At 48.1% G+C, this 23,781-nt stretch overlaps 1 protein-coding gene across 1 annotated transcript in view; it reads right to left on the reverse strand.

The window, feature by feature from the left end:
* Positions 1-19,040: 19,040 nt before the first annotated feature.
* NKAIN1 (sodium/potassium transporting ATPase interacting 1) overlaps positions 19,041-23,781 on the reverse strand; it is a 45,472-nt gene continuing 40,731 nt past the window's right edge. The window contains exons 3-7 of the mRNA XM_063106380.1: positions 22,696-22,776; positions 20,836-21,033; positions 19,969-20,029; positions 19,288-19,369; positions 19,041-19,139 (exon numbers count right to left, since the gene is read on the reverse strand). Of these exons, the coding sequence (XP_062962450.1) occupies positions 19,130-19,139; positions 19,288-19,369; positions 19,969-20,029; positions 20,836-21,033; positions 22,696-22,776 (432 nt within the window). The 3' untranslated portion in view covers positions 19,041-19,129. The remainder of the gene's footprint in view (positions 19,140-19,287; positions 19,370-19,968; positions 20,030-20,835; positions 21,034-22,695; positions 22,777-23,781) is intronic.

Here is a 23,781-nt window from a genome sequence, read left to right on the forward strand (position 1 = left end):
GTAGAGCTAATTGTGCAGGCTTTGTGCTTAGTGACTTGCTAGAATCCTGTCTCCACCATTATTTTCTGTATGGCCCTGGGCAATTCACTTTTTCTAAGCCTCAATTTTTTCAACTGCAAAATTGGGCTAATAATAGTAACAATCCCACAGATTTGTTTTAAGGATAAATGAGATAATGTGTATAAGCCAAGACTCATTTCATTTTCAAATGACAAAATCCCAAATCAAACTGACTTTAAGCATAAAAAAGAATTTATTGGCTCACATAATTGTAAAGGCCAGGAGAAACAGCTTCAGGCATAGCTGGATCCAGGGGCCCAAAAGATAACATCAGAAGCAACTCATTAGACTCGGTTTTCTTTTGCTCTGGCTCCATTCTCAAACAGGTCATGCCAATCCTTTTTTTTTTTTTTTAACCACAGCTTCAATCCTAGTCCACACCACCATTTTCTTTTTTTCTTTTTTAACAATCTTTTAAAAAAGGTGACCGGTAAGGGGATCTTAACCCTTGACTTGGTGTTGTCAGCACCACGATCTCCCAAGTGAGCCACGGGCTGGCCCCACACCACCATTTTCTCTACCTTAATGACTGCAGCAGCCTCCTGACTTGTCTCCCTTCCTCTCTACCCTCAACCCTCATTCCCAGTCTCATCTCCACACAGTAATCTTTTAAAAACGTGAATCAGATCAAGGGCTGGTCGATTAGCTCAGCTGGTTAGAGCACTGGCTTTCATTGGTTCAAATGGGCTGGATACATCCCAGAACCAATCACTGCTGCCAAGGGGCTGAGGTGCTCTGACTGGTTAGGCTTGAGTCACATGCCCCGGAGCTGATGGAGGTGTGGGCTGAGTGGAAGATAATTCCCCAGAGAAAAATTGGATTCCTGTTTTACCAGAAGGGTGAAGTAATGCCGGGCAGCAAAATTAACAGATGCCTGTTTTCAGTGTTTGCATAGCGCTTGACATATAGGAAGTGTTTAGGAAAAAAAAAAAGGCAGCTTGCACTGCCTGCAGGAAACTGACCAGGATCCACTCCATCAGCATTCATTCATTTAACAAATTTTTATTGATATCACTCACTTCCAGGCTTTGTCCTAAGGTAATCTCCGACTCTCTTGAAACAAAATGCAATCATGTGACTTGTCTAGAACAGTTCCTGGCATACACTCAACAATATTTATTAGGCTTTTATTAGCATTGGAAAAGAGCTCAGACACTACAGGCAATTCCTCTTCTCCTGGGGCTTATAAGCAGGTACTTCAAAAAGTTCATGGACAAATAGAATTAAAAGATACATATTTCCATGAACTCTTTGAAGGTCCCTTATATTCTAGTGGGAAAAAGATACTCATAAAGAAAGTTCAATTTAGCCAAGGGCAAGGATTGGGATCCTCGCACCTACCATCTGCCAAAAAAAAAAAAAAAAAAGTCCAGTTTAAATAGAGACACCAGCCACTCACAAAACATACCTTCCAGGGAGAAAACATGAATGGCCTGGAGCTCTTCTTTAATAATCTTTTGTACCTTTGGGATTATGTACTTACATTAATCGTTTTAAAAAGTAATGCCATGATGAGATACACAACACCCCCCAAAATAAAAAGATTGGCAACGCCAAATGCTCAGGAGGATGTTAAGCAGCTGGCACTCTCACACATTGCTGATGAGAATGTAGAGTGGTGTAACCACTTTGGAGAACTGTTTGGCAGTTTCTTATAAAGTTAAACATACAACTACCCTATGACAGACCCTGCTCCTTTACCCAGTAGAAATAAACACCCATTTTTTAAAATGTTAATTTACATAGGCAAAACATAGAAATTGGAACAGTGGTTGCCTGGGATGGGAGGTGGGAATTCACTGGGAAGGGACTCAAGAGAACTTTCTAGGGAGCTAGAAAATTTCTATATTTCGATAAAGGTGTGAGTTACAGGGGTGTTTTCAATTGTCAACACTTATGGAACTGCATGTTTAACTTCTGTGCATTGCATTGAATGTAAATTACACCTCAATTTTTAAGAAAAGTAATTGCAATTATTTTAACAGGGGACGCTACAGCATACTATGGAAATGTGCCGTAGGGTGACTCCTTAAGGGAGTGGGTGTGCCCGAGAGATCAGGGAAGGCCCTTGCTGAGAAAGTGAGATTTCAAATTTAGGAAGACAAATTGTCCGCACCAGGTGGGATGCAGGGAGAGGGTGAATTCAAGACAAAAAAACTTAGCTTTCTGTAGTGGAGATGTTCTAAAGGCAAGTACCTGACATTTACTTCGTGCCTGCAGCTTTCCTATGTGTGTTTTCGCATTTAATTTAATCTCGCAGTAAACCTTCGATACCAACATGTTGGCTTCCATCTCATAAGTGAGGAAACTGAGGTTCAGGGAGGTCAAAGGACTCGCTCGAGGACAACAGCTAGGACGTGGCGGAAGCCAGGTTTTAGGGCTGCAGGTTTGGTGTCAGTTTCTCCGAGGCATAACGTGAAATTGTAACCGCAGACTCTCCAGGTGGGGAGGGATGGAGCAATGGAATGTTCTACGGAACAAAAGAAGGGCTCGGCCAGCGCGCCCGCACACCCATCCCCAGGCGCCAGCCTCCAGGTCTCCAGAGGGCCGGGTGGCGGTGGCCCCGGAAGTCGGCTGGAGAACAAAGGCAGTCCATGGGGCGGGGGCGGGGCCCGAGCCGGGGGGCGGGGCGGGGGCGGGGCCTGAGTGCCGGGTGGAGTCTGCGCGCTCGGCCGGCTTCGGGCGGCTCCACCGCGCTGCTCGCTCCGCAGCCCGCCTGCCGGTCTCCGCCACGCCTGGCCGTCCTGTGTACCGCAGGTCACAGGTTCTGCGCTCGCGGCGGAGTCCTGGAGCAAGTCCTTCCCAGGCTGGAATGACGGTGACCGTTCTTGAGTCGCGGGTCGTTGGAGGGTGGGTTGAGAGAATGGAAGTGAGAGGAAGGCTTATTCATCGTCCCCTTAACTGGCATGGACTTTGTGCTTAACCAGGAAGAACTGTACTAACAGCCGTACTAATAATTCACGCCAAACGTTCATTTATTCCACACGACAATGCCATAAAATAAGCAGTGTTTATCATCCCCATTTGACAGCTGAGAACACTGAGGCTCATTTAGTGAGCAGCTAGTAAGTGGGAGAACTAGGACTTAAACCTGCAGTCTGATTTTTTTGGATCTTTTTCACTCCAGAGACCACCCCCGCTTTTTCTTTTTTTTTTTTCTTTTTTTTTGGGGGGGCGGATAGCAGGTAAGGGGGATCCGAACCCCTGACTTTGGTGCTATAAGGCTGTGCTCTAACCAACTGAGCTAACTGGCCAACCTCAAAACCCATGTTCTTAACCACTATGTAATTATTGCCTCATTATTTATTCACTCATTCATTCATTCAGAAATATATACTGATCCATCCTACTCTGCTAGCTCACGTCGTGAATGTAAAGAATAAAGCTAACAAGTTTCAGGCTAGTTCGAATACAGTGAACCATTAGTGACAAGAATAATTTTTCAATTAAAATTGTAGTGCTGGCCCGTGGCTCACTTGGGAGAATGTGGTGCTGATAACACCAAGGCCGCGGGTTTGGATCCCCTTACTGGTAATCTTTAAAAAAAAAAAAAAAAAAATTGTGATACGTGGCTAGGTGGTGAAGTGTAGGGAACTATACAAGAGTGGTGTTTTCTGAGCAGTGAGTGCTTATTATGTGCCAGGTTCTATGCCAAACCATTTATGATTTGACGGGTCTTTTGCCTACTTAAGATCTAAGTTCGACTTACTGGAACATGGTATTAAGCAGGATTCTGGGGGGGGAGGTGGTGAAGGGAAGATTTACTGACATACTCTAGGAGTGTGTTTTAGTTATGGCTGGATCCTTGTGGCTCAAGAGAAGGTTTCAGGGTTCTATCGCTCTATCATCCCTCAATGGCTACAAGCAGTTCTAGGCTTTCATTTATTTTGGAGCGCTGGGTCCCAGACGAAGAGAGTGTGTACTTCCCAGTGGCTCCAGCATAAAAAAGTAGGCTTGGGGGGCCGAGCCCGTGGCGCACCTGGTAGAGTGCTGCGCTGGGAGCGCGGCGACCCTCCCGCCGCGGGTTCGGATCCTATATAGGACTGACCGGTGCACTCACTGGCTGAGTGCCGGTCACGAAAAAACGACAAAAAAAAAAAAAAAAAAGTAGGCTTGGGGACTATTTCCTCTAAACTCCTCGCAGTTGTCCTGAACGCTTGCAAAGGTGAACCCCAGAGCCTTATGCCCTGTGCAGGGCTTGGCACAGTAGGAGTTGAGGCATTAAACGTGTGTTGCATTAAATTCGGGGAACGAGTGTTGGTCACAGTGGAGGCTTGGAGATAACTTCGTAAGGCCTCTGGGCAAAGGCTTCAGGGAGATAAGCAGATCATGGGGTGGAGAGAAGGCAGAAGGAAATGGAAATGGCCATTTCTCAGGCCAACCTCTATGACAGTGGGACAGTCCACTTGCCCTTTGCCATCTCAAGAGGGCAGGCTGGTGCTGCAGAGGCAGATGGAGGAAGGCTAAAGCTGGCAGGAAGTTCTAAGCAGCCCTCAGAGATGCCCCAGGCCAGGGAGCAGTCATACCCCCAGTCACACCAAGGACCCTTCCTGGACACAGGGTGGCATACCAAGAAGGTGGACAGAAATGCATACAGGTGTGTTCACCCTGGAGGGTGAGGGGGTTTGGAAATCAGTGTCCTTGGGCAGGTGACATCACTGCTTGCACCTCAGTTTCCTTGTCTATGAAATGGAAACAGTGGCAGTATCAGTGAACGAGCCAGTGGCAAATGTGAAACTCTAGACCAGTGAGTGCCTGGCACAGAGTGGGCATTGGAGCAGCAGTAGCTGCAGGGCTTGGTGCTGGAGCTGCGGGTGTGGGAGCTCCTGCTCTCTCATGGATCACCATCCAAGCTGTGCTTCTTAATCTGATATTCAGGAGCCTCTAATGGCAGACTGGGGTCCTCATGGCCTTGCGCTATTTCTGAAAGCCAGAGAACTGTCCCATATTTAAGTAGGAAGAGATTGCTCAAGCCCACATAAGAGTGCCTGTTGTGGGCTGGGATGATCAACGCTCCAGAAGGTCATGTGGTGAGTCCTGCTCCCACAGAGTTTGGACAGCTGTTATTGGCAAACAGAAACAAATTAATTATTAACCAAAGTTCTGTTTTTCAAAAATAGGACCTGGGAGGGGGTGGTAATGTTAAAAGTCGGGAACCATGATCTAGTTTACATTCTTCTCTTCACCCCGATGTTATTTTACAGGCAGAGACACTGAAGCTCTAGTTTGGAGCTCAAAGATCGCATTCTCAGAAGTGGCCCTTCATTTGTTGAGACTGGGGGCCAACGGTTGTCACTGTCCTACGCTGGAAAGAAACTAACATTTATTGGGGGCCTTCTATGTGTCAGGTGCTTTACAGGCATTCTCACTTAATTATCACAATATCTCTGATATATTATGCCATCTTACAGATGAGAAAAATGAGGCTCCCCTGTACCAGCCAGCTACCAAAAGAAGAAAAAATGAAGCTCTAGTTAAGTGATTTATCCAAAGTCTTGCTCCTCACCTGTGGTCACTTATTTCATCTTTCTATAGCAGTTGTTCTCGGCTTGGAATGATGTCATCGCCCATGGACATTTGACCATATCTGGAGACATTTTTGGTTGTCACACTGCAGGGTAGACGTGCATCTTGTGGGTAAAGCCTAGGGAATGCTGCTAAGCATCCTACAATGCGCAGAACAGCCTCCCACAGCAAGGAATTATCCAGCTTAAAATGACAATAATGCTGAGTTTGAGAAATTCTGGTGTAGGGAAATCTATGCCCTTCCTTCTGGGTCACCCCAGGAGGCCCATCCTGAATCCCTACCTGGGAGAGGTTGCTCCTTCCTGCAACGCCTGGGGCCATGACCTGCTAACAGTGTGCTCATTGTGCTTCCTCTAACTGGAGCTCTCTGGGTAAATGGATTGATATTCAATAAATGCTTGTTGGCTTGAAACACAGGTAATGCCTGTCTTTGGTCTATTGACTTATGCTTCCATTATACTGGTGGCTTTTCTGGGACTAAAATGTATGTGAAAGACCCCACAGTCTCTATGTCCTTGCCAGAGAGATAGCAGGCTTTCTGTCACTTCAGGTGTGCAAGTCAAGGCTGTATGACCACTTGCCAGTGTAGATGGAATATAATGCAGAGGTTAAAAGCACAGACTTTTATGTCAAAAAGATCCTGATTCAGGTCCTAGCCTGCAACTTACTGTGCAACCCTGGGCATGGTACTTAATCTCTCTGAGTTTCAGTTTTCTTATTTATGAACTGTAGATAATAATAGTAACTACCTTACAGAGTAGTTGTGAGGATCAAATCAGATAATCCATCCACAGTGTTTAGCACAGTGCCTGGCAGATGGGCAGCATTTTGAAAATGTTGGCTATTACTATTATTAGGAGATGCAATGGGGTTTCCACTAAATGATATCAGATTCCTTCTAATTCTGAAAGTCTCCAAACATGCTAGGCTCTCTCACACCTTTGAACAAGCTGTTCTTTTGGCTTCGACTGCTGTTCTCTCCACACGTCTTCCAAACACGCTCTTCTTCGTCCTTCACGTCTGGTTCAAGTGCTACCTCTTCTATGAGGCCTCCCTTGAAGGCCCTCTTCTTCTATGCTCCCTGCATGACTCTCCACTCTGCCCTGGAATCATATTGCCATTGTAGCAGGTATCCTATTTTTCTGTTTGTTTTTCTTTGCTTGTTTTGGCAGCTGGCTAGTACAGGGGTTGAACCCTGGACCTTGGTGTTATAAGCACCACGTTCTAACCAACTGAGCTAACGGACCAAGTTTATTCTGTTTTTTTGTATTTTCTCCCCGTTTAGTCTGAGGGCTCTTCCCAGGACTAGGGACTGGGTCAGATCTCAGTGCTGGAACACACGTGGAGGCAGCGATAAACATCCATAAAGTGAACTTATGTGCCTGATTATAGGAGATCCTCCAGTAGGTTTCCTCCATAAATATTTATAGAGATGGGCCGAGCCTGTGGCGCACTCGGGAGGGTGCTGCGCTGGGAGCGCGGCGACGCTCCCAGCGGCCGCGGGTTCGGATCCTATATAGGAATGGCCGGTACACTCACTGGCTGAGTGCCGGTCACGAAAAAGAAAAAAAAAAAAAAATATTTATAGAGTGCCTGCCCTGCCCCAGGCACCATGCACTCTCCACCAATGAGGAGACCAGATCCTCTTGTCCCCAGTGCTCCAAGTCTTGAGCTTTAGAATCCAGAAGGTCATACAGAAAAATGGAGGACACAGGTGAGAGAGGGGTAAAGGTGATTGAGAGTCTATTTCTTCTAAGCACCTGTTTAGTTTCTTAAAAGTCATGTAAGAGTATTATAACAAGAATCAGAGTCCCTGCAATGGTTTGAAAGTATGTCCACAAATTCTTTGACAGTTCTCCCCTCGAAAGGTGGAGCCTAATTGCTTCCTCCTTAAGTGTGGACTGCACTCAGTGAACTTATTTCTAATGAACAGACTGCAGTGGAAGTGATGATGTGACACTTCCGAGACTGAGACTAGGTCTTCCAAGTCTTTCTCCCTCCTTCTTTCTTTTTTCTTTTTTTAAAGATGACTGGTAAGGGGATCTTAACCCTTGACTTGGTGTTGTCAGCACCACACTCTCCCACGAGAGCTAACTGGCCATCCTTATATAGGGATCCGAACCCGTGGCCTTGGTATTATCAGCACCACACTCTCCCAAGTGAGCCATTGGCCGGCCCATCTCTTTCTCCCTCTTTCTGATCACCACGCTAAGCACTGTGGATAGATTGTCCAATTTGATCCTCACTTGCTTTGGGGCATGTTGGTGGCCATGTTGCAAGCACACTCAAGTAGCCTAATGGAGAGGTCGGTGCAGAAAGGAACCAAGGCCTCCTGCCAATAGCCACATGATTAGGCAGTCTCAGAAGTGGGCCCTCCACCCCAACAGCCCTGGCCTAATTCTTAACCACAACCTCATGAGAGACCCTGGCCAGTACCACCCAGCCAGGCTGCTCCCAAATTTCTGACCAACAAAAACTGTGAGATAATGTTTGTTGATTTTAGCCGGTAAGTTTTAGGGTAATTTGCTATGCAGCCATAAAAAATGAATAGAATCCCCTAAGTTCTAGGGTAGTAGTTCTCAACTCTGGCTGAGCATCGGAATTCCCCATGAGAAAGTAAGTTCCGTGGTTAGAGACAGAGCCCAGGAGTCAGAGTGGCTGGATTTGAATGTCACTTACTAGCTGTGCAACCTTGGGTAAGAGCTTTAGTTTTTCCATCCATAAGATGGTGGTAATAGAACTTACCTTCTTAGGATTGTTAGGAAGACTACATAATATATGTCAGTTCTGTCTAGAAGGTATGCTATAAGAAAGAAAGCTAGGCCCTGGCTGTCCTGTTCATTGCCGTAGTCCCAGTGTCTAGAACAGTGCCTTAAGCATAGTAAGTGTTCAATAAGTATTTGGCAGAGAATGAAATCAGAAACTGAGACAGTTCAAAAATACCAGTTCTTATCAGCGTCCTGGTTTTCCTCCTCCCTCAGCCTTTTCTGCAGGCCCCTCCTGTTCTCCCACTGTAAATGTGGAGGTGCCCAGGACTCAGTCTTCAGCCCTCTTGTCTGTCTACATTCACTCTCTTGATGATTTGATTCATTTTTGTAACTTGAAATATCATCTCAACACCAATGATTCCAAACTTCCTTTTCTATCTTCTCTCTCTCTCTCTCTTTTCCACTTTCTGTTTTTGGCAGCTGGCTGGTATGGGGGTCCAAACTCTTGACCATGGTGTTATAAGGTTATGCTCTAACCAACTGGGCTAACTGGGCATCCCTGGAGCTCTTTTCTCTTACAGCCAATTGCCTCCTTGACATCTCCACTCGAATGCCTAACAGGCATCTCAAACAATGCATCCAAACCAAAATGCCAGAATTCCCCCCTAATATGGATTGAATTGTGCCCCCCAAGTTTTATGTATTAGAAGCTTGATTCCATAGGCCGGCCCGTGGCTCACTTGGGAGAGCGTGGTGCTGACAACACCAAGTCAAGCATTAATATCTCCTTCCCGGTCATCTTTTTAAAAATTAAAAAAAAAGAAGAAGAAGCTTCATTCCTGTTGTGACTGCTCAGAGAGTGGGAAATCCTGTCATGGTATTTGAATAGTGGGGCCTTGAAGAGGTGATTAGATTCTGAGGACCATGCCCTAACAAATGGATTAATAATGTGGTCATGGGCATGGTTCTGAGGGCTTTAAAAGGAGAGCACGTGAGAGTCTCTCTCTGCTCCTGCCTTTCTCACAATGTGATACCCTGTGTCACCACCAAAGACCCTCACCAGATTGTTCCCTAGACTTTGAACTTCCCAGTATCTGCAACTGTAAGCAATAAATTTCATCATCTTATAAGTTACCCAGTTCCAGGTATTTTGTTATAAGCAACAGAAATGGACTAATATAGAAAACTGGTACCAGAGAAGTGTTTCTTATAACAAACACTTGAAAATGTGGAAGCAGCTTTGAAACTAGGTGTTGAGGAGAGACTGGAAGAATTTGGAGTGACAGCCTAGGAAAACCCTAGATGCTGGTGGGGAGAGCTTAGAATGTTTTAGAGACTGGTGGTGATGAGAATGTTAATAGAAATATGGATATGGACAGTAAAGGCCATTCTGAGAAGATCTCATATGTAAATGAGAAGAGATTTATTGGAAACTGGGGCAAAGATCACCTTTGCTGTGAACTTGCAAGGAAAGTGCCTGCATTCTGTTCATGTGCAAAAGTTTTATGGAATGTGGAACTTCAAGGTGCTGACCCAGGGTACTTGGCAGAAGAAATTTCTAAGCAGCAAAGCATTCAGTAAGCTGCCTGCTACTTGCAACAGCCTATGCTGAGTTACGGAGGAAAAGGTATGCCATAAAGCCAGAATTTCCCAACACCTGCAGCCAGCCCAGCAATGACCACCCAACCATTGCAGGAAGTGCCCTGGGCTCTCCTGAGCTGGGGCGCTGGGGGGCCTCGGGCCTCAGCCACGCCCCCACCACAGGTGCAATCAGCCCAGTGACAACCACCAAGCTGTAGCAAGAGGGCCCCAGGTTCCCAAGCTGGGATGGTGGGGGGGGTGTGAGGGCTTTTGCCACACCCCCTGACATCTACACCCAGCCTGACAATGACCAAGCCACTGCTGGAAGACCCCCGGTCTCCCCTGTGGGAATGAGGGGGGTGTCAATCCTGCTCAATCCTGCTCCTCCTCCTTCTTCCTTCTTCCATCCATTTCTTCCCCTTTCCCCTCCCTCCTTCCTCCCAACTGCTCAGCAACAATATCCTAGAATGTAAAAAAATAACATTAATAAAATTACATTTTCTTTAAAAAAAAAAAAAATAAGCCAGAACTTGTAAATTCAAAGGAAAGCAGAGGGCAAAACATTGGAAAACTTTCAGCCTGGCAATGAAAGCAAGGGTGTAGCCCAGTGACCGGCTAAGGAGATTGGTACAGAAGAAAGGGATTACCAAGAGAAGGGAAAAAAGAGCTTGAAGGCATTTCAGAGATCTTTTTTTTTTTTTTTTTTTTGACTGGTAAGGGGATTGCAACCCTCAGCACAGTGTGGTCTGCACCGCGCTCAGCCAGTGAGCGCACCGGCCATCCTTATATAGGATCCGAACCCGTGGCCTCGGTGCTCCCAGCGCTGCACTCTCCCTAGTGAGCCACAGGGCTGGCCCACATTTCAGAGATCTTTGAGGCTGCCTCTTCCATTACAGGTCCAGAGGCCTAGGGAGACAGAATGGTTTTAGGGAACAGACACCCTCCATGGGCACCTGAGGCACCACCCCCTGCAGGCTCACTGCCCAGGGCCACCTTGGGAAGCTGCTTCCTGCACCAGCAACCTGGCTGCTTTGGCTGCTCCAGTTATTACAACTGTGGCTAAATTGGCCCCAGATGTGGCTGGACCCACAGCTTTGGAACATATAAGCTGGAAACCTTGGAGGCATACATGTGGTGTTAAGTCTGCAGGCTTGCAGAATGCCAGAGCTGCGGTCTGAGGAGCCTCCACCCCGATTTCAAAGGATGTATGGAAAAGCCTGGGGGCCCAGGGAGAGATCTGTCACAGGGGTGTAGTCACTGCAGACAGCCTTCACTAGAGAAATGCTGAGCAGAAACATGGGGTAGGAGTTACAGCAGAGAAACCCCATCAGCACCATGCCTGATGGAGCCATGGGAGCAGGACCACCATGGAGACTCCAGAATTGGGTAGCTACCAGTGTGCAACACCAGTCTGCGAGTGCTAAAGCATGGCCTCAAACCAGGAAAGCCACAGGAGTGACACTGCCCAAGGACTTGTGGACCCAACCCCCACACCAGTGTGCAGAGGGTGTCTAACATGGAGTCAAGGTATATGATTCTCCAGCTCTGAGATTTAATGTCTACCCTCCTGGGTTTTGGATTGTTTAGGACCTGTTACCTCCATTTTTTGGCTTGTTTTTCCCTTTTTGAACAGGAATATGTACCCTATGCTTGTCCCACCATTGTACCTTGGCAGTAGATACTTGATTTCACAGATGGGACTTTGAACTTTGGACTTTTGAGTTGAAGCAAGTTAAGACTTTGAGGATGGGATGAATCTATTTACCTGTGAGAAAGGCATAAACTTTGAGGGCCTGGGGCAGAATGGTATGGATTGAATTGTGTCCCCCAAGTTTTATGTATTAGAAGCTAGATCCCAGCTGTGACTGTTAAGAGGGTGGGAAATCCTATTATGGTAATTGAATGGTGGGGCCTTGAAGAGGTGATTAGATTCTGGGCTGGCCCCGTGGCTCACTTGGGGGAGTGCAGCGCTAGTAGCGCTGAGGCCACGGGTTTGGATCCTATATAGGGATGGCCGGTGCGCTCACTGGCTGAGCGTGGTGTGGACAAGACTGTGCTGAGGGTTGCGATACCCTTACCGGTCAGAAAAGAAAAAAAAGAGAGAAAAAAAAAAAAAGAGGTGATTAGATTCTGAGGACCATACCCTAATGAATGGATTATTAAGTGGTCATGGGTGTGGTTGTGAGAGCTTTAAAAGGAGAGCACGTGAGAGTCTCTCTCTTCCTCTCCCTCTCTCCCACCTCCACTATCTTGCAACGTGATACCCTGCATCACCACCAAAGAAGACCCTCACCAGATGTGTTCCCTAGACTTTGGATTTCCCAGCCTCTGAAACTGTAAGCAATAAATATTGTTTCTTTATAAATTACCCAGTTTCAGGTATTTTGTTATAAGCCAAAGAAATGGGTTCACACACCCCCAAAACCAGCTCTTGCTCCCAATGGCAGCTCCATCGTTCTACTTGGCCCAGGTCAACAATCTTGGAGTTCTCTTTGACTCTTTTTTAGTCATATCCCATGTTCAATCCAGCAGCAAATCCTGTTGGTCCTACCCTCAAAATAGATTGGAATCCAGCCATTTGTCTCCTCCTCCACTGCTGCCACCCTGCCTGAGCCACCAGCATCTCTCACCTGGGTTATCTTGATGGCATCCAAACTGGTCTTCCTGCATCAGCCCTTGACCCCCTGGTCTTCTGGGGAGAATCCCTCTATTGTGCTCTATTCCTCCGGTGGTTTCCCACTCCACTCAGATTAAAAGGTGAAGCCCTTAAAATGTCCTCTAAGGCCAATATCATATCTGATGCCACCCCCTCTTTTACCTCTCTGACTTTATCTCCTGCTATTGTGGCTCTGAACATGCCATGCTGGCCTCCCTGCTTCCCTCCAATATTCAGGCATGCTCCCACCTCAGGGCCTTTGCTCTTGCTGCTATCTTTGTTTGCTTTCTGCCTAACCTGCTTCAGGTCTTTTAATAAAAATCTTTCTCAAAAAAAAAAAAAAGAAAAAAGGGGCCGAGCCCGTGGCACCCTCGGGAGAGTGTAGCGCTAGGAGCGCAGCGACGCTCCCGCCGCGGGTTCGGATCCTATATAGGAATGGCCGGTGCACTCACTGGCTGAGTGCCGGTCACGGAAAAGACAAAAAAAAAAAAAAATCTTTCTCAGTGACCAGCTGGCTGGTTAGCTCACTTGGGAGACTGCGGTGCTGACCACCCCAAGGTCAAGGGTTCAGATCCCCCTGCTGGCCAGCCATCAAAAAAAAAAAAAAAAGGAATTGATTCCTGATCTGTATTTCCTTGTCCTGTTTTGCTCCAGGACATGTATCTGATATATCATATTTTACTTTACTTATTGTATGTCTCCTCCCAATAGACATCCTCCACAAGAACAGGGATTACTATCTATTTTGTTCACTCCTGTATCCCCAATTCCTGGCACATCACATGTGCTTAATAAATGTTTGAAGGATGAATCCATATGCTTGAGCCCCCATTAATTAGAACCTCTTATGCTGATGGGGCCCAGGAATCTGTATTTTAGAAAGGCATCCCAAGTACAGTGAAGGTTGAGAATCTCTATCCCAGAATGCTAGCATTAAAGCAGCCTGTGAATATCACACGAAGTCCAGCCCTCTCATTTCACCCATGCCATCACAGAGGCCAGAGCAGGGGGAGGAGTTGCCCAAGGTCACAGGTGGTTGGGGTGAGGAAGAACTAGAATCAAGGTGTTGGACACTCAGCACAGGGCTCTCTCTGCAGCTCCAGCTTGCCTGGGCCTGCTCAGACTGGTTCCAGGGCAGACTGAGAGAACTGCTGAGTCACCGGAACTCAGGCCCAATGCAGGGTGTGGCCTCCAACGCCTGGGTGGGAGTGGGGCAACGTGGAGCCGCCTTCAGCTATTCCAGGTGACTGAGGCTGAGGCTGGAAGAGGGAAAGACAGAGCTCAAACTGGCCCCACCCACTCCCTAGGAGCCCTCCCTTCCCGGAGCCTTGCCTTCAACCCAAGTAACCTAGTGGTGAAGTTAAACCAATGCTTGGAGCCAGGGCTATGGCTCACTTGGGAGAGTGTGGTGTTGCTAACACCAAGGCCACAGGTTCAGATCCCTATATAGGGATTGCCAGTTAGCTCACATGGGAGAGCCTGGTGCTGACAACACCAAGTCAAGGGTTGGGATCCCCTTACCAGTCAACTTAAAAAAAAAAAAAAGTTACGTAAATGCTTTAATCTCACGAGTCGATTACAGCCTTTGAAATGGCTAACCTATTAAGAAAATAATTGTCCCCATATGGGCCAGCCACCGGAAAAAAAAAAAAAAAAAAAGGAAAAATAATCATAAAACTGTCAGTAACAAATGAAATTGAGCTAAAATATAATTCAGCTTTGGGTAGATAGTCCCAAAGTCCAGCTCTTGATATGAGGCAGTTAGCAGGTATAATCTGGCAGGGCCTTCATAACAACGGAGTAGGTGGTTTCAAAACTGTTTGAATGCTTCTTTACCTGGGTCTAGGATTTTGCAAACCTTGATCACCTGAGGCACCGGTGAAAAACAGATTCCAGTCACTACCCTGGAGATGTTAAATTCAGTGTTTCTGAGCAACTGAGCCTCAGGAATCTGGGTTTTAAGGGATTCTTATGCTCTGCAAGATTGAGAAACACTGCCCTGTCCCTAGGAATAACAAATCTTTGAAAGGAATGAGGCCTTCATCTATCTCATCCCTAATCTGTTGTTTAGAAATTACAAGACCCAAATTCCAGTGGAATGAAGAAAACACTAACATGTCTATAAATCCCAGTAGACTATTGTACTTGTCAAATGCACCTTGGAAGGCTGGCCAGTCAGCTCACTTGGGATAGCACGGTGTTGATAACATCAAGGTCAAGGGTTCAGATCCCTGTACTGGCCACCTGCCCCCTACCCCAAAAATGCACCTTGGACCAATTCATATTCTATCACTTCAAAGAATGCCTTGGGCACCTTTATGACTCAGTAGTTGTTGGAAGATGATCTGTCCTACATGGGTTATTCCAATGTGCAGAGGTTGCTGGGAGATGGGCTTCACTGGACTACCTGGGAAAATCAACTTGAATGGTTCCATGGAGTAGTGAATTCAGGATTTGGACCCACGTCTGCCTGACTCCCGCAGTCTGTGCTGATGATTATTGTACTGGTTTTCCCAAATTTACACACAGAGCTTGTCACTACACACATACCCATTAGAACACATGCTCTCACACAGAAATGAGAAACCCTAGGCCTCTTGCAGACAAAACACTACTTCCTGCTTTCCTTCAACCCATCCTTCCAGCCCTGCCGATTCTCTCTAAAGGTCAACTCTGAGAAGCTCCCATTGAAACCCTCCAATAGCTCCCATTGCTAGCACAGCAGGCTGATGCACCCTGGTTTGACATTCAGGACCTCTACAACTTACATACAACTCCTTCCCTGTGAAAGCCAGAAAAACAGCCCCCAAAGACATCCACATCCTAACCCTTGGAACCTGTGAATGTGGTGTATGACAAGGAATTTTGTAGGCGTGATTAAGTTAAGGATTTTGCAATTGGGAGATTATCCGGGTTTATCTGGGTGGATCCATCTAAAGGCATGGGTCCTTAAAAGCTGAGAACCTTTCCTGGCTGTGGCCAGAGAGATGTGATGATGGAAGAGGGGTCCAAGAGAGGAAATGTTGCTGGCTTTGAAGATGGAGGAAGGGGCCGTGAGCCAAGGAATGTGGGTGCCTTCTAGAAGCTGGAAAATGCAAGGAAGAGGATTATCCCTTAGTGTCCAGAAAAACATGCAGCCCTGCAGACATCTCAATTTTAGCCCAGTGAGACCCACATTGGACTTCTACAGAACTGTCAGATAAATTTGCATTGTTTTAAGACATTCAAGTTGAGATTATTTATTCATTTTGACAGCTGGTCAGTATGGGAATCCAAACCCTTGACCTTGGTGTTATCAGCACTGCACTCTAACCAACTGAGCTAACCAGCCAGCAGTCGTGGTAATTTGTTATGATAACAATAGGAAACTAATACATTCCCTACTGCAGTGTCCTCCAACCAGTTCCCCTCCCATTATTCCTAGGCCAGACCCGTGCATTTTACTACCATTTCTCATGCTGTTGCCCCCGGCTGGGGCTTCTCAGATCTCTCTCTCGAGCTCCTGTGAACAGTCACCTGTTACTTACACTTTGTCCTCAGCACTGACCACCTGCTACCAGCACTCCTGCCTGGTCATCCCGTGCACTCCCCACTAGAGCCGGAGCTCCTTGAAGGTGGTGTCTATGATTTCTTTTCCTCTGGACCCCATGGCCAGGAATGGTCCACAGAGATTTGTGTAACAGACCTGGGGCATCCTCAGATAAGAACCCCTGGTTCTAACCCCCTACCTGCATCAGGACCACCTTGAGGATCTTGATAAAAATCTCAATTCTACTAAATCACCGTGGAAGAACAGGAGATGGTTCCACATGTATTATGGGAGAAGATTTCTGAGATTCAAAATTTTTTTTCCCCCTTTGGCAGCTGGCTTGTATGGGGAACCAAACATTTGACCTTGGTGTTATCAGATGAGATTGAGAATTAAGTGAAAGAAGCAGGGGACTGAAGAGTAAGTAGAATATCTTTCTATTCTTATGAAAAAGAAAAATAATATTTCTATAAATGCTTAAATAATTGACTATCTTTGGGAAGATACGAGAAATAGATGAGTTTATAATCTCCCTGGAACCTTCTGAATTCTGTACCACAAAAACATATTACCTGTTCACAAAAATAAATAAAATGTAAAAATTTAAAATACTGATTCCTAGGCTGTATCACCAGAAAAGGATCCAGGATGTCAAGGGTAGGACACAGGAATCTGTGTCTAAAGCACAATCTGCCAGCTCATTCTATACCAGAAAGTGAACTGTCAGGAAGAGGGCAGAGCCCACATAAAAATGTTATTTGGAAGAATGAACTTAAAATGCAATTAAAGAGAAAAATAAGTAGAGAGCTCTCCAAGGGACAGTGAACCACACTGATTTAGTCTGACCTCTCCTTTTTTTTTTTTTTTTTTTTTGGTGGGGGTGAGATGAGGAAAGAGGAGAGTGACTTGCCCAAAGCCACACAGCCAGTCAGAGGCACAGGCCAGTGCCCAGGAATATATGGTAATGACAACACATTGACTCCCAGCCCTGCCTGCCCGTGTGCAGGGACTGCTCTCTTAGGAGGTCCTACTGACCCAGAGGGCAGGACAGGAAGATAGAGAAGAAAACATCATCTTTAATCAACCCACCTGCACAGAAACCAGGGGTGCACTCCCCACCTTACAAGGTCCCAGTGAGAAGAAAACCTGGTCTCCTGTAAAAACGGTCCTATAAAAACAAAAGGCTTCAAAGCACCAGTGGCTAAACCCGTTGAGTAGAAAGGGGCCTGGGGGGTTAAGGTTGGGAAAAGGGAGGGCCCAAGGCAGGAGTTGGCCCAGTGGCAGAACAGCAGCCCAGCCTGAAGGGAATTGTCCCCCTCTTGAGCTGTACCCGCCAGCTGACTGGGCTGACCACCTGGGCCTCGGTGCATGTGGCAGCCAGAGGAACTCCAGGGTTGGCTGCTGGGCACAGCACTGCAGGTGGGATGGGGGCGGGTAGCAGGAAATTTTGCTGGCCTAGCTCAGGATATTTGGGCCTTAGAGAATAGGGAATGTTAGATCAGAGGGAGGAAGGCAAGGAGCAGAGCGGTCACCATAGACAGGCTCAGGTGTGCAAACCACCAGCACTCCCTGGGCTCCCTCTGGTTCCCCCATGCCTCCCACCCTGCTTCCTAGCCCAGGGCACCTCCAATTTCACAGACTGAGATGCTGAAGCCTGATCCTCCTGCCTGTGAACTCACCAGCCAGTACACAGGATTGCAGGGTCCTCAGGGTGTCTGTGGAGGGAGGTGCGGAGAAAGAGCTCTCACCTCTACTTGCCACAGAAGGGGGGAAGATGGGAGAGCTGGCCCTCCTGATCCTCTTCTCCCCATTCTGCCCTTTCAGAACTCCCTCTGGGGCTGTTAGAGGTTGCTTCTGGACATTGGCATGGCCCTAAACACTGATGATTTGTAAACACTGGTGTCCAGGCAGCACTTGAGCAGCCTTCTTCTCTGGAACCACAAGTCTTCCAATTGGTGAGGTGGACGGAGCCATCAGGGGTTGGTTGCCAAGGGGATGAGGGACCATGGGTGTAGTAGACCCAGCCTCAGAGACCTAGAAGAGGGTGGGGTGACCAAGTTGGCCCCACTTTATTGGAAGAGAGAGCTTGAAAGGTTTGCCAGAAGTGCACAGAGGCTGAGTCTAGGAAGGCTTCCTGTGGGTCTGGCTGAATTCAGGGCTGTGGGCTCTGTCTGTCTGGTTTCCGGCAAAAGGATGAAGGACTATATTGCTTTAAGAGGAGCGCTGGGGAGTGGAGATGGTGATGAGTGTGGTGGAGACCACATGGGCTCTAGAGTGTCCAAACTGAAAGGGGGATTGGAAATGGAATTCAGAGACCAGACACTGGGTTTTGGAGTCTGAAACTACAGGAAGTACACTGTGTTCAAGGCCCATCTCCACTAAAAGCCTAGCTGTGTGACTCAGGCAAATCACTTCACATTTCTGGGCGTCAGTTTCCATATCTGCAAAATGGGAATTATAATTCCAGTCTAGCCCAAGAAATTTAGAGTCAAATGAAAAGGCTGGAAGAGTCCATCTGCTAAGGGATTATTTTAATCACTTGGGGTGAGGAAACTGAGGCCCAGAAAAGGTAAGGGCTTTGCCAGATGTCACACAGACAGTGATGGAGCTGTGATTAGAACCCAGGACCCTGTTCCTAGTTCACAATAGCTTTCCCAGGGCTAGTGAATGAGTGTGTTGAGATGGGACGAGTCTGTCCTATTTGCTGTTTCTCTCTGGACAGAGGCCAGGATGCTGGGTGAAGGGTGAAAGGGAGAAGCTGGAGAAGGGAGAGAGGCCCCAGCTCATGCCAAGGCCGAGATTAAAAAAAAAAAAAAAAAAAAATACAAACCCCGTGATCCACCTCCCCCACCCCGCCCCGCCCCACCCCTGAAGTCCGGGCTGCAAAGAGCCAAGTCCAGGTCCAGGTCCGCTTCTCCGGCTGCAGACCCAGGTGGGGCCGGCGCAGGCTGCAGTCGGCCCGCGAGCCGCCAGGGGGCGCACCTGCCCGTCTCGGCCCGAGCTCGCGGCAGCCGCGGTCTGTCCAGCCGTCAAAGGCGCGGCACGGCCGGGGTGGGCGCGGGGCAGAAGCTACCCCGACCTGCAGGAAACGAAGGTAGGTTAGGGGACCAGACACCGGCAGTGTGGGGGCGGAGAGATCCGGCTGCCCTCCCCACCCCTCCATCTCCTTTCCCCAACACTAACGCCCGGGGCCCTCCACCCCGACCCAGCTCCGCGCCGTGACCCACGTGTACAGAGGCTGCAGTTGTAAGTGCGACGTCTTCTGCGGTGCCTGGTATCCGTAGGAGTCAAAGCCACCGATGAAGTCAACTGCGGAAGGGGCGGTGGAGCATGATTAGGGATAGGTCGGTGGGGGCGAATTATGTGAGGCTGGGTCCTGAATGGGAAGAATTTGAGGGCACGATCCCCCACCCCGAGGAAGCGGAGCCAAAGAAGCCAGGGGAGGGGAGGGGAGGGACAGACTCCTGCTCAGGGCCCCAGGGGCAGGGCTTTTCTGCTGGGGCCTGTGGGATGGGTCTCCCAGGCCGGGACGCGCGGAGGAGCCGGGCCAGAGGGAGGTCAAGTTCCCCAGAGGACAGAGCCCAGGAGGCGGGGTGGCCCTATGAGGGAGGGCTCTTGGGGGTGGCGCTGGATCAACAGAAGTGGACAGGACCTCCGATAGGGGTGGGGCGAGATTGGGAAAAGGCGGTGCTGGGGCCATGGAGTGGGCACCTCGACGTCTGGGCCCCAGCCCAGAATGGGCTGGCTATGCAGACCCCCACCTACCCCTGCCGCCTCTTTTTCCCCTCGAAAGAGGCCCCTGGGCCACCCGTCCTCCTAGGCCCGTTCCCGGCCCCTGTCCAGGGTGCTGAAGGTGCGGGGGGGCGCATGGCCAGGCTTCCCCACTTCCCTCGGGGTGCCATACTCACAGCTGTCCTCCTCCTCCAGGAACACTTTGCTCACGTAGCAGGCAAACACGAAGCCGAATAGCTGGGGGAGGTGACAACATGTCAGGGAGGGAAAGAGGAGAGGGACCCCCTGCTTCGAATCCCTGCCTTCATAACAACTTCAAGGTAAATGCACCTTAAAGTCAAACACACCCAGACCAATTCCCTATTCTAGAAATGTGACTTCGGACAAGTAATTATTTTATCTCTCGGATGGCCCTCCTAGAAATGGGAACTACTACTATATGGGTGCCACTTTCTTATTCTCAAGACTCTGAGATTGGTATGGTCTTTCCTTTTTTGTGAATAAGGAAACAAACTTGGAGAAGACAAGTGACTTGTCCAAAGTCACTTAGTGGGTGTACTGGATACATATTTTTTCTTTTTCTTTTTTTTCCTTGTTTGTATTGGATATTTATTTATTTATTTATTTATTTTGGCAGCTGGCTGATACAGGGATTGAACCCTGGACCTTGGTGCTAGCAGCACTGCGATCTGACCAACTGAGCTAACTGGCCAGCCCTGTATCAGATATTTAAACTCAGGATTGACTCATAGTCTGATGCCTCATCCTATTGTTTTGTTTTTAATTTTAAAAAAATTTCTGTCTTTTTTTCTTTTCTTTTCTCTTTTTGCTTCATCCTGTTCATTAAGCCTGCTCACTCCCTTTGTGGGCTGAGGCAGAGATGAAGGCAGGTGGTACAAGATATGGAAACAGATCCAGGCAGAAGCACAGGTAGGCTGGAAGACCTAGGTGCATCCCCTCTTAACTATGGCTAAAGAAAAGGGTTGGGGTGGAGGCCTCCACCTCTGGGGAGGTGTGAGAGGTGGGGGGACAGAAGGACTCACTGCCAGGAAGATCTGCAGGGCGCTGCTGAGGGCTTCGATGTAGGGATAATCAAGCAGACAGCCAGTGACGGAGATGACATGGTGGTCCTCCAGGGCCAGGCGGGAGTTCAGAACAGGTGTCACCAGGCAGCCTGGCCCATTCTCCATCCACCAGGAACGGTGCAAGGATGTGTTGAATGTCATGATGAAGTCCCGGTCCTGGGGGCAGAGGGGCCTGGGATATTGAGTGGGAGAAGGAGGGGTGGGGAGATTCCACCCCAGGCCCCGGGAGACTTTATATAAGGCCTGTTTCACACAGACTGAAGCATCAGCTTCTTGTCTTGCTTGATTTGTGAAGAGCAGGAGTCTGCACCTGCAAGTCTGCATCTGGCCAGTAGGTGGCGCTTGATGGCCACGCAGGCCTCACTCTACCATCACTGAGATGGAAAGGGGCTGGTAGTGACCCACAGGAGTCCCAGAATGTCAGGGTCGGAAGGGACATTAACAGTGACCGGGTCCAATTTCCCAGTCATTGGTAAAATCCTCAATTCAAATCTCTTCACAGCCCATCTGGTCTCTCCACTGCTCTCCATGTGTGTGGCCCTGGGCAAACCTCTCCTCTCCTTGGTCCTTGGTCTCCGCATTCGTTAGAAAAGGAGCTGGCCTAGGTCCAGAGTTCTTACCCAGGGTGTGCATCCTCGTGTTCATCAATCCATTCACTCATTCAGTCAGATAAGTATTCACTGCACGCTGACCAGAGGCCAAGCACTGAGATGTGGGATATCATTCATCCCCTCAGCAACAACACGAAGTTGAGTTGCTAATATCTCCACTAACGAGGAAACTGAAACTCAGAGAGGATAAGTCACCTGCCCAGGGACACACAGCCAGGAAATGTTATTGCTGGGATTTGAATCTAGCAGGGTCAAACTACAAACCCAATACTCTTATTCACATATTTTGCCTCTTTTATGTCTAAAAATACCAGTTGTATCTCCCAACGCTTGCTCTTCTTCAAGCTAAACAGCCCCGCTTTCTTCAATAACTCTCCATGTGGCATGAATTTCCCCTAAACAAACTCTCTTTCCCTGCTGAAAAATATTGATCAGAACTGGACCCAAATCTCTGTGGTCTATTACGCATTGAATTCCGTCCTCACAAAAGTTTAATGTGTTGGAGGCTTGGTCCCCACAGTGACAATGTGGGGGTGGGGAATGCTATTATGGTAACTGAAAGGTGGAGCCCTTGAAGAGGTGATTAAATTGATGGTTTAATGGTGGTGGTGGGCATGGCTCTGAGAGCTTTAAAAGGAGAGTTCGTGAGGAGCTATCTCTTTGTCTTTGCTTTGCCATTTTCTGCCATGTGAGATCCCTGCATTGCTGTAATGCCACCACCAAAGACCCTCATCAGATGTGTTCCCTGAACTTCAAACTTCCCAGCCTCTGAAACTGTAAGCAATAAATTTTGTTTTCTTACAAATCACCCAGTTCCAGGCATTTTGTTACAAGCAACAGAAATGGACTAATACATGATCTAAGCAATACAAAGTGCATGGCATTTTCACCTCCCTTGCTCTGAACACTCTACCTCTGTTAATGAGGCCTAAGAGTAGCATACTGTTGGTTTTTACTGAGCTTGTGATCAACTTGGGGAACCCCAGTCCATCTTCACATGGACTGTTCTTCATCATTGGTTTTGAGAAGAGCAGAGGAGGTCAGAAAGAAAATGAGGTGGGGAACGGACATACGATTATTTAGGTGTGTAGAGAGAGGGAGGTCTCTGAGAGATGATGCCCCAGACTGACACCATATTGGAGCCCTTGGGGTAGGGGTTGGGAAAGGTCAGGCTCTGCCCTGTGGCTCTGCCAGGACTGAGGCTTACCTGGGACAGCTGTCCAACCTCTAGGTAGAAGCAGATGATAAATGCATTCCAGCCAACCCAGAGCACCAGCCAGGCTGCGTACTGGGGAAAGCAGAGGTGGGATCAGGGTGGGGCCTTGGGGAGTGGGATGGGGCATGCCAATGGAGACAGAGCTCAAGGATTTCGCAGGGGAAATTGTGATAACACCTCACTCAGAGAGAAAATTGTAGTGTACAAATCATTTTCACATCCATCCAATCCTTACAACAGTCCTGCAAGGTAGGCATTGCTCTCTCTTTAGAGATAACCAATTTACTAGCTGAGAGAAGGTTTAAACTTTCCATGATCACACAGCTAGAAAGAGGTAGGGCTGGCACTCAAATCCAAGTCCTCTGATAGCTAATTCTGTCCACTCTGCTGAGAACAACATTCACTAGACCAGCATTCTCTATAATATACTGGAATCACTTGGGGAGTTTGTTAAAAATGCAAATTCTTGGGTCCTGCATCCAGACCTACTGCTTCCGAATTTCTAGGAATGGTGTTCAGGAGCTCTTTGAACAATCCTTAGGGGACTGTGACTCAGATGACACTTGATGGTAAGCCACTAGAGGGCGAGGACCTTGCCTACCTTGTTGACAGCTGCCATGCCAGTGCCTACACAGAGCAGGCAAGCAGTATGGATGAATCAGTCAAGATTAGAGGAAGGCGGCCAGTTAGCTGAGTTGGTTAGAGCGTGGTGCTGATAATACCAAGGTCCAGTGCTTGATCCCTATACTGGCCAGCCACCTGCTCCCCACCTCCAGAAAAAAAAAAAAGACTACAAGAAGTGGCTTATAAAGTGTTGCTTGTTAGGGCACAGCTGGTAACTAGACGTGGGATGTCAGAAGGTCTGAGGCAGAGCACTAGAATTTTCAGGGCTGGGGCCGGCCTGTGGCTCACTCGGGAGAGTGTGGTGCTGATAACGCCAAGGCCACAGGTTCAGACCCCTATACAGGGATGGCCGTTTAGCTCACTTGGGAGAGCGTGGTGCTGACAACGACAGGTCAAGGGTTAAGGTCCCCGTACGGGTCATCTTTAAAAAAAAAAGAATTTTCAGGGATGAGG

This window comes from Cynocephalus volans, chromosome 8 (assembly GCF_027409185.1).
Source record: "Cynocephalus volans isolate mCynVol1 chromosome 8, mCynVol1.pri, whole genome shotgun sequence".
In the NCBI taxonomy this organism is placed as follows: domain Eukaryota; kingdom Metazoa; phylum Chordata; class Mammalia; order Dermoptera; family Cynocephalidae; genus Cynocephalus; species Cynocephalus volans.